General features: G+C 37.6%; 1 protein-coding gene across 1 annotated transcript; it reads right to left on the reverse strand.

Annotated features, from left to right (window-relative positions):
* Nucleotides 1-10,425: 10,425 nt before the first annotated feature.
* On the reverse strand, nucleotides 10,426-16,776 carry MED21 (mediator complex subunit 21). Its single transcript, XM_029954106.1, has 4 exons — nucleotides 16,690-16,776; nucleotides 12,530-12,644; nucleotides 11,881-11,981; nucleotides 10,426-10,899 (listed from the first exon to the last, which is right to left on the reverse strand). Exons 1-4 carry the CDS (start codon nucleotides 16,729-16,731, stop codon nucleotides 10,723-10,725), a joined length of 435 nt encoding a protein of 144 aa, XP_029809966.1. The 5' UTR covers nucleotides 16,732-16,776; the 3' UTR covers nucleotides 10,426-10,722.
* Nucleotides 16,777-17,002: the final 226 nt, after the last annotated feature.

Here is a 17,002-nt window from a genome sequence, read left to right on the forward strand (position 1 = left end):
CTTTAAGGGCAAGGGAAGTAGTCAGCATTGTTCAATCAATACAATCAAAAGAGACCAAGGATGGTTGATGAAACTCCTGAGAGCATCTGCCTCAATAGAAAGTTATCATCTCTTCCCTTTTTTCCAAACCTGAGCCCCTTTTCAGGTTCAGAACCCATTGATCGATCTCATGTGGCTCTCCCACAAGAAAACCATACAACACCATAGCAAATGTTTATAATTCTCCCAGACTTACCTAAAAGGGCCCGTGGGCATTTCTTCAGTCCACTGTATACAAGGGAAAGAGAAATACCAAGGCATTCTGAGGACTGTCGGCTCTAGGATCTAATTTGACATTAATACCAGAGAATCCAAAGCATTATGATGGTTCCCCTCTTGGAGAAGTAAATAAAAAGTAATAAATGGTGTCCTAGCCAAGATCTCACACATAGTAGGTCCACTGGTTCCATGACTCATCCAGCGATCATTTTCTTGGTTACTAAACTTTATAGTTATCAGAACTCACAGTTCGTGGGTTCGAGCCCCATGTAAGGCTCTGTGCTGACAGCTCAGAACCTGGAGCCTGTCTTCAGATTCTGTGTCTCCCTCTCTCTCTGACCCTCCCCTGCTTTCTCTTTGTCTCTCTGTCTCTCTCTCTCTGTGTCTCTTTCTCAAAAATAAATAAAACATAAAAAAAAATTTTAATATTTATTTTGGGGAGAGCACAACTGGGGGAAGGGCAGAGAGAGGGGAACAGAGGTTCTGAAGTGGGCTCTGTGCTGACAGGCTGACAGCAGCAAACCCAACATGGGGCTTGAACTCATGAACTGCAGTATCATGACCTGAGCCAAAGTCCAACACTCAACCCACTGAGCCACCCAGGTGACCTCCACGTTAGTTTTTTAATTTTTTTTAATGGTTATTATGTTTAGAAAGAGAGACAGAGCAAGCAGAGGAGGGGCAGAGAGAGAGGGAGACACAGACTCTGAAGCAGCTTCAGGCTCTGAGCTGTTAGCACAGAGCCTGACATGGGGCTCGAACTCACAGACGACGAGCTCATGACCTGAGCTGAAGTCGGATGCTTAACCAACTGAGCCACCCAGGTGCCCCCACGTTAGTTTTTTAGCCTATAGCATAAGAGCTATGGAAGTGGAAAAAGCCAAGAGAAAGCTCTGAAACTGTCCCTCCCACTCCACCTTGGTCAAGATAACAAAGTTAAGAAATGCAGTATTATGAATAAAAGCATATATTGTAAAAATTTGAAATATTATGAAATGTCACTATAAATATTGTAAATAAAATACAGTATCGCCTGGAACAATGGAAGAAATTAAAGCCATCCTTAATGACATAAAAGATACAGAGACTGTAATCCCCATTATATCCCTCTATAATTCACTAGTCTGGCTTCTACAAACTCCATAGATATCCCAGAGGATGATGCTGGACCACTGCACATACATAAACTCATTTACTCTTGAAAACAATCCCATGAGGTAATTAGTAATATTATCCCCGTTTTACAGTTGTGCTGAGACACACATAACTTGCCTAAGGTCACACAACCAATAAATGGCTGTGCTTAAACAGTTTTTACATGCTTTTCCATAGGGTTGCCCTTCAGGTAGGATATAAAAGATTTCTGATGTATGGCCTGTTTAACATACACACACACACACACACACACACACACACACACACACACACAGGCACACACACATGCACATAATAGATAATTTACCATCCAGAACAAGTGCTCAAATACCTTCCTTTGTGGTTGATCCTAGTACTTAATCTCTCAATGATGAGCCATGAAGTTGTGTCCCTGCCCTTTTGTTTTCAGGTGAAAATTAACAATGTTTGGTCATCACATTCAAGTTACTGACACCAGGAGGACACTAGTTCAAATAAAAATCATAACACTAGCTTTGAGTGGATTCCCAGGGAATCCTAATTTGTGGCTACTACTACCCAACTAGCTAATCCCCATGTATCCCTCTGGGTCACAAAACATCCCATTCAACTACTTCATGAATGAAACCAAAAGTCAGGGTCAAACTGCCCTCTTGTGGTGAAAGATTGCTATCTGTTTGGTCTCTGAGAAGCTCCAACCCACAACATCAGTGCCTTAATGGAGTTTTCCTATCACCTGAAGCAACTTGGGGAGCCAGAAGGGGGGGGGGCGGGGGAAGAAGAAGAAAAGAAAAGAAAAAGAAAACCCCCAAATAGGCAAAGACAGGATGAGAAGCAGGGACATAGTAACAGGAAGATCATCTCTCTAAAGTCTATCTACTGTTGAACTTTTGAAGAGTATGGCGGACAGAATGTGGTTCCTTCCATATGGAGGAAGATTGAACAGCCCCTTCCAGCAATATCTAGAATAGCTAAGAGCAAACCAGTTATGCTTAAATTCAAACACAGATGAAACAATATGTTATTCTGCTTAAAACTGGGCTACTGTAGGGGTGCCTGGGTGGCTGTCAGTTAAGCGTCCAGCTTCGGCTCAGGTCATGATCTCATGATTCGTGGGTTCAAGCCCTGTGTCGGGCTCTGTGCTGACAGCTAGCTCAGAGCTCATAGCCTGGAGCCTTCTTCAGACTCTGTATCTCCCTCTCTCTCTGACCCTCCCCTGCTCACATTCTCTCTGTCTCTCAAAAATAAATTAAAAAAAAATTTTTTAATAAAAAACTGGGCTGTTTTATACATTATTGAAAACATGACCTTTTAATATAGTTTACATTATTCTTTTATTAAATGCATACCTCCCAGTTCAAGAATACTATTATATTACCTTAAGAGTTCCTCTGTGTGCTTCCCTAATGGTATCCTTTCCCACCAGAGAGTAATCACTGTCCTAAATTTTGTCCTTGGAATCTCATTTTCTTTAAGTTATATAAACATACATTTATAGACTTGCCCTAAACATATGTAGCTCTGGTCAAGAATACATGAAAACCTATGGACCACATATCCAAATGTATAACGTTTATAAATCAAGCTAGCAAAGCATTAAGTTTAAAAATAAGTACATTTTGTCTTCCTGAAGACCCAGAAAGCCAGATTTAAATTCTCTGATTACCAATGAGGTGGAACTTTTTTTGTTTGTTTGATTGTTTGTTTACTGGCCATCTCTCTGGTATGAAATGACTATTTTGCAGTTTTTCTAATGGATTATTCTTTTCCCAATTGATTCTTATTAGTTCATAGGAGGGTTTTACAGATTCTAAGTATTAACCCTTTGTGCAGTTACAGCTTTTGCAAATAACTGCTTCCAAGTTGCGCTTGCATTTTCTATTTATGGAGTCTTCTGATGAACAGAAGATCTAAATTTAAATGGAGTTGAATTTAACCTGACCTAAAAGAGTTAATATATGTAAGTTTGAAACAAGGTCTGATACACATTGTTTATATTATAATTCTTATGTTATTTTCCTTTATGATATGAATTTTTCATATCTGTTTAAAAAATTATTTCCTATCCTGACATCATAAAAATGTTTTCCTTAAAATGTCTTCAAAAACATTTTAGGTATTTGTCCTTCATATGTTTTTAATCCACCTGCATGGATTTTTTAAATAAATGGTTTTAACATAAAATTCACATACTATAAAATTAGTCTTTTTATGGTACACAGTTCAGTGTTTTTAGTATATTCACAAAGCTGTCATGACTATCTAACTCTAGAACATCTTCATCACCCCAGAAGAGAAACCCCGTAGGCATTGACTTTAATATATGGCATATAAATATGACCAATGTTCTACACCAGTTCTATTCTTCCCCCCAGTGATTTGTAGCATTATTTCTGTCACAAATCAGATTTTCCTATCTGTGTGGATTTATTAGAGATCTCTGTTCTCTTTCATTGGTCTGTTTGTCTATCTCTGTACTAATATGTCTTATATGCTTGCTATTAAAGCAAGCTCGGTCATTATGTTATCTTTTCTCATAAGTATCTTGATTTCTATTGATATTTTGCACTTCGAAATAAATTTTAGAATAACTTCTCAATTTCTGCAGAAATCTCATTTGAAAACCTAGTTAAAATTATATTAAATCTATGAACCTGTTGAGAAAATTTACATATTTACAATATTGACTCTTCTGTTCCATAAAGGTGGTATTATTCTATTTCTATTTTTAAAATGCTTTAAAATTAAATTTTATAATTTTTCCTTAATTTTTGTTCTATTTCTATTTTGTTCTAAATATCTTACATTTTAGTTGTATTTTAGTCCTTGAAACATCATTTTTTATGCTATGGAAAAATTTTTATGTTTATTTTTCAGAGGAGGGGGGAGAGAGAGAGAGAGAGAGAATATCCCAAGCAGGCTCCATGCTGTCAGCACAGAGCGTGACACAGGGCTCAAACTCATCAACTGTATGAATCATGACCTGAGCTGAAATCAAGAGTTGGATGCTTAACAAACTGAGCCACCCAGGCTACCCGGAAAATGATTGTACGAGGTAATTTCTCTGCCTTTTGTTGCTGGTGTGTTGCACATTGTTTTCATCTCCAACAACGCTTCCAAAATACATCTATGGAATCTTCTTGATTTTTCCTGCAGGTTATTATTTTATCTTTAAATAATAAGAGTTTTGTTTCTTTTTTTCCCCATCTTATAATGTTTATTTCCTTATCATGCTTAGATGCATTGGTTAGGACTATCAGCACAAAGATGAGTAGTTTATAGCAGTCATCTTTGTCTTGTTCTCAAGCTTAAAGAGAATGAATCTGACCTTTCAACATATATTTTGTACCCTTCATATTTTAAAAATTCTTTTGTGAGGATCCCTTTTGCACTGCTGGTGGTAATGCAAACTGGGGCAGACACTTCGGAAAACAGTATGAAGATTCCTCAAAAAATTTAAAAATAGAACTACCCTATGAGCCAAGAAATTGAACTACTAGGTATTTATCCAAGGGATACAGGTGTGTTGTTTCGAAGGGGCACATGCACCCCAATGTTTATAGCAGCACTATTGACAATAGCCAAAGTATGGAAAGAGCCCAAATGTCCACTGATGGATGAATGAAAAAGAGGTGGTCTATATATATTCAATGGAGTATTACTCAGCAATAAAAAGGAATGAATTCTTGCCATTTGCAACGACGTGGATAAAACTAGAGGGTATTATGCTAAGCAAAATTAGAGAAAGACAAAGACCATATGACTTCATTCATATGAGGAATTTAAAATATAAAACAGATGAACATAAGGGAAGGGAACCAATATAAAAGCAGAGAGGAGGACAAAACATAAGAGACTCTTAAATATAGAGAACCGACAGGGTTGCTGGAGGGGTGTGGGAGGGGGATGGCTAATTGGGTCAGGGGCAAAAGGAAGACACTTTCTGGGATGAGCCCTGGGTCGGGGGATGGATCACTGGAACCCACTCCTGGAATCACTGTTGCACGATATGCTCACCTGGGTGTAAATTTAAATAACCAGATAGATAGATACAGAGATACTCCTCTGTTTCTCCTTTGCCAAAAGTTTTTCCATAGACGCTGGATTTTATCAAAGGCTTTTCTCATGTCAAATTACATGATCATACAATTCTGATTGTAATCTACTGTGACAAATTACAATTTTTGATCAAAGCTTCCACCGGTGGTAAAGCATACCATTATATGTTCCAATAAGGAAGGAAAAAAACAGCTACCCGTTGAATATTCCAATTTAAGATACAATTAAGAAACAAAATGGTGAGCATCTTAGAATTCATAAAAATACAAAGTAATTTATAAAGATAAAACTGCCATGTATCCCTGGGGTTAAACAAAGATGTGTGATATATTCAATGTTTAAATAACTAGTGGCTTTTAATTTGCTAATATTTTTGCATGTTCATGAGTGACATTGGTTTTCATTTTTACTTTTGTACTTTCCATGGGATTTTGGTAATGAGCTTTCTGTTTGAAATTGTAATTTTTCTCACTGTAAGTTTAACAAAACTATTAAAACTCTCTGGGCGTGGTGCTTTATTTGTGAGGAAGTTTTGACTATTGACTGAATTTTTTTAAAAGGTTATAAGACTATGATTTATATATCTCCTTAAGCCTATTTGCTACACTGTTTTTTTCTAGGAGTAAGTCCTGCTATCAAAACTTTTCAAATTCATTGGCATAACATTACTCAAATTTTCTGTGTTTTAAAATCAATGTGTAGGACTTTACCAGTTCATATTGTTTATTTATATTATGTTTTCTAATCAAACTTGCCTAAGTTGTCAATTTTATTACTCTTTTTTAAAAAATGTTTATTATTCTGAGAGAGACAGAGCAAGCAGAAGAGGGGCAGAAAGAGAGGGAAAGAGAAATTCCAAGCAGGCACCATGCTGTCAGCACAGAGCCAGATGTGGGGTCTGATCTCATGAACTGTGAGATGGTAACCTGAAGTGAAACCAAGAGTTGGTAGCTTAACTGAGCCACCCAGGTGCCCCGATTTCAGTACTCTTTTTGAAGCTCAACTTTGGGCTTTCCTTATTTTCTCATGGTATGGTTCTTAATTTCTTGTGGCCTTTAGGGGCGCCTGGGTGGCTCAGTCGGTTAAGCATCCGGCTTCAGCTCAGGTCATGATCTCACAGTTCATGGGTTTGAGCCTCGCGTCAGGCTGTGCTGACAGCTCAGAGCCTGGATCCTGTCTTTGGATCCTGTGTTTCCCTCTTTCTCTGACCCTCCCCTGCTCATGCTGTCTCTCTCTCTCTCTCTCTCTCTCAAAAATAAATAAAAAAACATTAAAAAAAATTTAATTTCTTGTGGCCTTTATTATTTCCTTCTTTCAGTTGGAAGCTTAGCTCGTGAATTTTCAGCCTCTTCTTTCCTAATATAAGTAAGGAAGGTAATACTTGCATTTTCTCCTACATGTTTAGAAGATTGCCACAAGTTTCTTTTCTTTTTCTTCCTTTCCTTCCTCCCTTTCTTTTCCTTTCCTTCCCTTCCACCCTTCCTTCCTTAACAGCAATGAGTGTTTCTTTTTTACATAGAACTCAGTAATTAACAAAAAATAACTTCCATTCTCATGGCACTTTTATACAAGGACTTAATAAAAGAAAACAATGAGAAGCCCTTGCTGTGAAAAAAGAATGATACTGCAGCTCCGAAGGGATGAAATGTACTCTAGTGGCCTGGTTGCAACTGCTACCTTCTTTCCTCATCAACATTTTCTAGAATGAAAAGCATGATGCCGCGCACAGTCTTTGATTCAAAGGTTTCAGAGCCCTTAAAAAAGCTCCATCAGTATCCAGCACTATTAATCCCATTTAGAGGTTTTCTTCCTTCTGTAACTGTGTCCCTATCATTAGCTTCCTAGAGTTTCTTTGTATCATCTAGTGGTCTAGTGTCGCACTGTAGAGAACTGGTACAAATTGCCAAAAGTGAAAGGGTTACAAATCCAAAAGCTGTTATAGGTTTGTTAGGCTTATGAGGAGCTCTGGATTCACAGCTCATAATAAGATTGTTGTGTGGACCCCTCAGACCTGGGTTTTGAAAGTCTTTCTCTTTGGGTGGTTCCTTTTTAAAGCCTAAAGGCTCAGGTGCTAAAGAACATCTTAACTAATGATGATTTATTACCTGCCATGAGGTCACCTTCCTTGCGTACCTGCTCTGCTCCCCACAGGTTTCTATATGTAATATTTTCATTAAGTTCTGAATCATGTCCTAACCTCCATTATAATTTCCTCTTTCATCTGAGTTATTTACATCTCACAAGGTTGGGTTTTAAATATTTATTAATATTTTCTTTATGTTTTTTATCCTAACCATACATATAGGTGTCCTGATAGATTTCTTACTACTTCACAGTGAATGAGTGTCACAGCCCCCTTGGGCCCAGGGCTATGTTATGAGAGCAGATGAAGTTTTTTCCTACACAAGTGAGTGGTGGTAAGTAAAAAAATCCAGACTTACGTACAGAAAGGCTTTACTGGAAAAGATTGTAGCAATAAGGAGAATGCCCTGACCATAAGATCTACATTTGTCTCAAAGATCAGGTAGAAAAGAGCTTTCTAATAGAAAGGAGTATATAAACAATAAATGAAAAATCTGAGTGTGAGAGAGATGAGCAGGTGACATAATGGGACAGTTGATCAGGGAACATCTTTTTAGTGATCAGTTAATTTTTTCGAGGAGAGTCTCAGGAGAGACTACCCCACATTCCAGTGCAGGCTCAAGCTGAGGGTGGGTTAAAATTCAGGGGCATATGTAGGGAGAGGCCTAAAGTTTGAACAAGTCATTAGAGGGCATTTTGTCCAGATTGGTCTGTGGGGACAAAGAGTTCCACTAACCATTTATGAGATAAATAATGTGAATTTGGAGATCTAAGTCTAACTTTGTCACAGATGAACAAAGTCACATGGGAAAGGGTGGTTCTTTGCAGTAGGCCATTGCCTGGAATACAACAGGATGGAGGAACTTAACTGTTAACTGCTTTCCAGAAGCACAGCGTTCAATCAAATTGTCAGTAGCCAGGTTATACCTAGGCAAATGACAGGGAATGGGTTGGGCATTGTTTTACATGTCACACAATTATCTCTCTACCTTTAGCATGTCCTGAATGGGAGTATCTTCTCTGGCATTGGTGTGTCCAAGTTAAGGGTATCGACTCCAATAATACATTCATAGTAGAAGCCATGACCACAGTGTTATCAGATCAGCCTCAAAGTTATATTTAGCCATAAAGTGATACTTAACTTCCTCACTGGTTACTTTGCCTAGACCCAAGATTGAACTTGTTTGACCCTGCTCCCCACTAGACTAGGTACGACAGTAACTTGGGCACCCATATCCAACAAAGCCATGAAAGTTTGTGTTCCTCCTTTCCCTTAGTTCCCCAGAAAATTCCAACAAGGATAGAGGGTCTACGGTCCTTTTGGAAGAGAGAGACCATGGCCTCATCTTTAAGAATTTTTCTCCTTAAAGCAACTTAGATTTGGGTACAAGGGAAAGGTAGGCAGGAACCAGGAGATGAAAGATATGACATCCATGATTTTCTGTCTTCCCAAAGCCATGTACTAGGCAGCAAAATCATCACTGCCCATACATCCATTTCAGCTTTGAGGACTTCTTCATCCAACAGCCATGTCCACAAAATGATGGCCAAGAGAAGCTGCTGTATACAGTCTTTATGAATTATGCTATGTACAGTCTTTATCAATAGTCCAGAATGTGTGCGGTCATTTTTCTGCAACACGTTAAATGGTAATAACAGGCAATTTCAAATATAAAAAGTTTCTCTCAGGTAAGGATAAATAATAGTCTACCAGCTGAAGGCCAGAACTTTTCATACTTCTCTCTCTGGGTTAACTGTATTGAATAGAGTTCAGTACTTTGAATATTACTTTCTTCTGTAAGTTCCTTATCTTCTATCTCATGCTAGGTTTATAAATAAAATGAACTTTTTTATGATTTAAATGTAATTTAAATATGATTTAAAAATAAAATCATTTTAAGTGATGCCAGAGAGAATAAACCCAGCATTTTAAATATTTATTAGTACAGAGGACATTTAATATAACTTTAAAAATTAATGACTCTATAAATTGTACTTTAGAGTTAAAATGTGCCTCTAGTTCTTGTATTTTTCAAGAACTGTGGAAGAGCTTGATTATGATGGGAATAAGAAGCAGAATCTAAGACTACTGTTCTTGCACTTTCTTAAACTTAGTAAGACTGCAAAAATGGAGCTCAGGATATTCTGAAAAATGTAGCCTCAGGAGACAAAACCAGTTACAACATGGACTACATTTCAACTCTAGCTTTCTAGTAGAAATAATCAGTGGGTTCAAAGAGAACCAAGAGTTGAATGCATAATCATACTTGATAATACAGACACAAGTGTCAGCAATAACAAACATAGGTGGAATGCATAAAATGATATTAAAGTAACTAAGATATTAAAATTATGTTCTTGTCAGATTAGAACACAGGAATAAAGGTTGACAGGTTAACAAGATCAGAACCAGGACCTTCAGATACATAAAAAGGATGAGAAGGAACTGATGACACAGGGAACATACTTCACTATGTAAATTAAGAAGGAAAAAAGCAGGTCAAAAGATAGGAGAAAGGATAGTTCAGGATGAAGAAAAATATTGTCATAATAGCATGGGAATTCTACAGAGAAGACAATTTCTTAGAAACCCATGTGGACATGAACTAAAATGGGTATGAGGCTCTGGAAAATGAGGAATGTTTCCCTAAAAGTGATCTAATCTCTCATCCAGCCACATTTTTCTTAAAAACAACATGGCTTCAGAAACTTTCATGGCCCAAGCTCTAAATTTATATAATGTCACATCTGAAAAGGCAGAAGGGTTATCAGCCTAAATTGAAATGTCCCATATCACTGCACTTAACCACCTCTACTCTGGCTTGAGGGATGTTTTGATTTGTAAAAAGACTATAGAAATTTGATAAGAATAAAGACAGAAATGTCACAACAGAATTTTAAAGTACATCTGTTTAATTATAACCATTAATGCATGATCTGCCTCAATAATTTCATTCTGATAATAAAAAATGATAGTATAATGATGGTTTAAAGCTGGTTCAATTCCAATTTTAGAGGCTTATTTATCAAGAGTGAAAATAGAAGACTATTAAAAAACAGCTAAAAAGTTAACGTGTCATAGTGCTTAATGTTTCTGTAACTGTTGGTAAGGCGTACATCTACATTTGATGCAGAATTCTCAACGGCACTGAAATAGTTCTTTTCTCAGCCACAGGGTACACACTGGTACTACGAGTCAGGAAGAGCCTGGCTATGGGTGCCACTCCTTGTCTTCAGCTGTGACTGTGCAATGTCAGCAAGTGCACTTTGTATCTTTTCCAGAAGCATGTCCCCTCGATAAACAACATCCTCCAGACACGTAGCAGCTTCGTGGTTTTCTTCTTCCAGCTTATACAAGCTAGCAGCCTTCGTAAGACACAAATTTAAAAATCTTTTGAGAAATGAAAACTTGAAGATTATTAAAAGCTAAGAAGGAAAAAAAAACTGTAGAAGTATTTACATTTCAATCTGGATGACTCTGCAACCATTATGATAGATTCTTTTGGTGGCAGAAATTTTTTTCTTTTTTTTTTTTTTTAAATGTTTTTATTTATTTCTGAGAGAGAGAGATAGAGCACAAGCGGAGGAGGGGCAGAGAGACAGGGAGACACAGAATCGTGGTGGCAGAAATTCTAAAATCAGGTAACTTTTAAGAGTTTTTCCCTATGTGAATTATTTAAAAGAATGAAATTTTCAAACTCTCCGGATGTCTACACTGCTTTGGGACACTCTTATTCTACTCTATACCCAGAATGTCACCTTTGTCTCATTATCTGTTAGGAAAAGAACCAAATTAAGGAAAATAGGAAGTTTTCTTATAACTCAAAATTGGACAACTACATATATTCAGTAAGATCTTTAACAGACTACAATACCTCACAATTAACAAAACTTCCATTTTAAACTTTAATCTTGGAGTGTCTGGGTGGCTCAGTCGGTTGAGCTTCTGACTTTGGCTCAGATCATGATCTCACAGTTTGTGGGTTCGAGCCCCACATCAGGCCCTCTGCTCTGTCAGCACAGCGCCTGCTTTAGATCCTCCCTCCCTCTCTCTCTCTCTCTCTCTCTCTCTCTCCCCCCTCTCAAAAATAAACAAACAGTAAAAAAATAAAATAAAAAATAAAATTAATCTTAAGGAAAGTTTGAATATTATTAACAAAAAATATTAAGTCTCCTTTGGGCACCTGGTTGGCTCAGTCAGAGCAGCATATGACTCGATCACAGGTCAGAAGGTCAAGCCCCACACTGGGTATAGAGATTACTTTAAAAAAATAAATCTTAAAAAACAAATCACCTTTAATCGAAATTCTCTACTAGCGAATTTCTGAAAGGTAAAGAGATTTTTACCTGTAAAGCAGCTGTAGATTCTTCACTGGGTAATGAATCTATCAAAACATCAATGTCTTTTGCTGTTCGTGCAATCAGTGCCGCAAAAAGCTGAGCATATTCTAAAGAAAGATAATACTAATTTAGAGTATTAGGGAATCTCAAGTTTTCAGAAACAGAAACTAATTCAAGGCTAAAAAGACCAGGAAATTACATAAACTTTTCTGTACTAGACTTTGAACGATTAAAATATAATTCTAACACACCAATCCTATTAACATACTTGAGAACTAGCCTTACCATTAACTCAAATTGGGAATTAAACAATCATTTCATTTTCTAGGACAATATGCCACTCACTTAAATGAAGGAATCTGTAAATAAAATGCTTTCTAAATTAAGGTCCTTCAAGTGAAATTTAACTAAATTCATACAAATGAATTTCTAAAGGAGTAACAATCTGTTATTTGACATGAACAGAAATATGAGATGTTATGTAAATTGACTGTGACAAATTCATTTTTTTAATAACAAAACTTGCAGTTATAGTGTCAAACAACCAGGTTTTAAGAAACCCATAAGTAAGCTACATTTCTCAGTAAGTTTAATTTTAAAGGATTACAATAATGAAGGTCAAATTAAGAGAAGACAAAATCTATAATCTATTTACCTTCTGTAGGATTAGCTGGCTGATCTTTGTTAATCGCTGTCTGAATATTACTAAAAGAGGCAGGAGGACCACACTGCTGCAACACTCCAATGGCATTACAAAACTGATCTGCAAGCTTGAAGCCAAAGAAAATGTATCAGAGTTAGAAAGGATTTATCTGTTTTAAAGACTGTGACTGGTAATAGCAACAAAAATAAGTTTCTATAATAATGATCTCTGAGCAAGGAAATAAAAAAGGAGCAATTTTGGAATAAAATAGCCAGTTATTTATAATGATTAAATGTTTTAATCATGCAAAGAAACTAGGTTTGGTATCAATGTAGTTGAGACAGGTAAAAAGAAATACAAAATAATCTTTCTTTTCATTCCTAGGTAACAGAATGATAAGACAAATATATGCCAATATTTGTTACAAGCATAAGTAAGTAAAGACTTTTTGGGACACAGTGGTGGGAAACAGCAAATCTGACTGGCAAAAATCTAAGTATGACCCTAGGATAAATTTAAAATGTGATTCATATATGAAGTATATGATCCCTTTTTTGAGACTAAAGTAGGTACAAGTATAAAGAAATAGCAGGAAAAAGACTCTACCTTAGGAAGTCCTAAGGTCATTGATGGATGAATGGATAAAGAAATTGTAGTACATGCATAAAAAGAACACTATTTGGCCATAAAAGAAAGGGAAATCTTGCCATTTGCAACACGAATGGACCTTGATGGCATTATGCTAAGTAAGTTAGAGAAAAAGACAAATACAACATGATCTTACTTATATGTGGAATCTAAACAAAGCAAAAACAGAGGACAGACTGGTGGTTATCAGAGGACAGGTGGGAGTGAAGGTGAGCAAAATGGGGGAGAGGGATTAAAAGGTATAACTTCCAGTTATAAGTCACGGGGTTACAATGTACAGTATCGTGACTACAGTTAATACTGTACGGTATATTTAAAAGTTGCTAATCTTAGAAGTTCTTATTACAAGAACAAAAATTTAACTCTTAACTACATATGGTGACATATGTTAACTATACTAATTGTGATCATTTCACAATACACGCAAATACCATTATTTTGTACACCTGAAACTAATGTTATATGTCAATTATACCTCAATTTAAAAAGCAAAAAGAAACTGTCCCTTAAGTATTCAGAAATGTTTTTCTCCATGACTCAAATTGTAAACTCCCAGTGCTCTAAAAGTATTCCTTAAGCAGTTTTGAAGACTGAGAATACTAATCCCTTACTATCTCCAAACTTAAGTATCCTATCCTCCCCAACAACTTTTCTCAATAGCCCTGACCTCAATTCCCTTTCCTCCCCCCCCCCCGTTTTTTTGGGGGGGTTAATGTTTATTTGCTTTCAAGACGGAGCATGAATGGGGGAGGAGCAAAGAGAGGCACAGAGGATGCACCTGAGCTGACAGCAGGGCGCTGATGCAGTGCTTTAACTCACCAACCTTGAGGTCATGACCTGAGCTCAACAGACTGAGCTATCCAGGCGCCACCTGAACCTCAATTCCTTATTTCCAATCAGTGAATGACCATTTCCACTAAGTTTCTCTACCATTATTTAAATGACAGAACTTGGTGTGCCTGGGTGGCTCAGTTGACTGAGTGTCTGACTTTGGCTCAGGTCATGATCTACCAGTTCATGAGTTTGAACCCCACATCAGGCTCACTGCTGTCAGTACAGAGCCTGCTTCAGATGCTTGGTCTCCCTTTCACTCTGCCCCTCCCCAGCCTGTGCTCTCTCAAAAACAAATAAACATTAAAAAAAAAAAAAAAGTTAAAAAAAAAAAGTAAATGCCAGAGCTCCAAGTCAACAGTTTCCTTTAATATCTAATTTGTATTGACAATCTCCTAGTTAGCCAGTCTAATTTCAGGCTCTTAGGTTCCCTTTATCTTCAACTCCTTCTGTTACTATCTCCCTTTTCCTTCTAACATCATTGGGGCTGTGTTAGTTCAGTCAATTATCTCATATCAGATTTGTTAGAACAGTCTCATTGTTTTCTGGTTCATTATGTTATTTAATCCTGCTTAAAAATTTTGAGCTCACCCCGGGATGCCCTTTAAGATTAATCTCCAACTCTTAAGGCTGTTCCAAAGCTTTCAATAATCTAAGTCAACTCTATATATTCATTTTCTACTACTCCTTCATATATACCTAACTAGTGATAAATTCACTCCTATGTTTTCTCACGTTTTGCTACTTGTAATGGAACCGTAGTAAGTGCTCAGAAACTGTACAAATGTGAATTCTAATTCTGGTTCCAGCAACCTGAATAGGGTTTATTTTTCATTTTTAAATTAGGAACATTCTCACATTACAACATTGTTTTGCGGTATTGAGAAAATGCACATAAAATTATTCGCCACAGTGGCTATCTCTTCTGTCCTTCAAAAGCTCTCAAGATCCACTGATTCAACAAATATTAGTTGAGAATCATCTCTATGACAACCATTGTATATAAACATTATAGTGATACAGTGAACAAGAGACATAGTTTCTGCCCTCACAGAGTTCTGAGTGTAAAACAAATTTTATTTTAATAATTTAACAATAATTATCATTCAGATCAATGCTAAGATTTCCTCTATTTTAGCTCATATCACTCTATTCTAATTTACCTCAGCACTTTCAGCTTAAGACACTTGATTCATTATAAGTACCGAACCACATCCTACTTTTGCATTATCTAAATGTCTCTTGAGTATATGACATCTTTCTAATTATACTGTAAACTCCTCAAGGAGTATATTTCTCTGTAAACATGGTAGTGCTTACATACATAGTAGGCATTCATACTAGTTAACCTAGAGGTTTCTTCCCTAAATCCAATTATCAGCATGCCTACCCTGGCGTTAAGGTCATATTCACTTTGTTCCTATTGTCTTTCCAATTATAAGACATGTACGGATATGCAACATTTCTCCTAAAATAACACTTCTATCCAGCAGCATCATTACAATTTGATCTTGAAAAGCTTCAAAGGAATATCTCCCAGAGGGACGTTGGCTGGCAGCCCAGGCAAGTCACCATAAAGTAGAATTTATGTTGGTGAATTCATCAACACTTAGGGGCTGGCCCTCTGGGTTCTGAAGGGTCCTATTTTTAGGTCCTAAGACGTAAAAGGTTTTATTTTCACTAGTAGACCCGTTTCTCACAAGTAGATTCACACCCCTGAAACTGATGTAATACTAATAATCCCAACTTCTTAGCTTCCAGTGTGAAAAAACTGGCAAAGGGCCAGATAATATGATTTTCCAGTCAACATATCATCTCTATACAGTTTACCTGGGACATCAAATTATAAATAGAATGACAATAAAAATATAGCTACTAATGAGAAACTGTTTAACTCTTAACGGCAATGAGTATATAACTCCTTTCGTTTGCATATACAGTCCTTTCCCGTTAGGCACAATAGGAAAAATAACCGGAAGGATCAAAGTAAGGGGGATGATTTGGCCCTTAACAGAAATAGGCTTTTTGAGACACATTAAAGACGACTTTAATCTTTATACAAGGATAATCCATATACAAGGATTAGAAGATTCACTTCCATAAAGATGTCAGTTTTCCCCAAACTAATTTACGCTAGGGAGTCGCCAAGAGACGGAATCGGACTCTTTGTCTATAGGAACCAACTAAGATAAAACTTCCCACGTCACTATCACTCCCCCTCGACGTGGAAGTCCTCGCGAAGGAATACTCTTGACTGACATTTAACGAAAAAGATCCAATAATCAAGAGCACTGGTTTTCCTCTGCCCTCAAAACTGATAAGAGAAAAAAGAAGCTTCTGCGGCTTCTCCCCGTTCCCCCGAAAGACAAGCAATCTCATACGCACTACTGACAAAATAAAACTGTTTCCAAAGAACAGGACAGGGCCGTGACACCTAAGTGTCCTGGTAGAAAGATTCTCTACTTTCCAGGAGAAAGAGACTGCTTGCTTCCTCCCTGAGCTCTCCGCAACGCCGGCAGCCGGCCTCAAACCTCCCAGAACACCGCGCCGCCTCACGCCGCCACCAGCGCTTTTTGCTGAGACTCTGCCTCAGTCCGCTCCCCGCCTCCAGGATCGTTTTTCGGGCCTCTTCTGCTCTCTTGCTTTACCTTCGCAAAGGGGAAGTCAGATATTAATAGACCGAAATTGCTCACCGAGTTCACCGCGTCCTGCAGCTGTGTGAGGCGATCCGCCATGTTCCTCCCGCAAGCTAAGGAAGCTAACACAACTGCTCGTCCCTGATTGGGCAGCTTCAGTAATGTTGTGGCCAATCACGAGGCAGCGTTCTTGGAAGGGGTGGAGTCAGACTGAACTCCTAGCCGGACGAAGAGGGAGGGCGGGACTTGCCCTAGGCTTTATTTTGGTTAGAGCCCGCCGCGGAGGAGCGCGGCTGGGAGCTGTTTGAGTAATTTGATGGTTGTTCCGAGTCCATTCGCTTCTGGGGCCAGCATACTGTTCTCGAGGCTT

The sequence above is a fragment of the Suricata suricatta genome, chromosome 10 (genome assembly GCF_006229205.1).
Source record: "Suricata suricatta isolate VVHF042 chromosome 10, meerkat_22Aug2017_6uvM2_HiC, whole genome shotgun sequence".
NCBI classification, from domain to species: Eukaryota; Metazoa; Chordata; class Mammalia; order Carnivora; family Herpestidae; genus Suricata; species Suricata suricatta.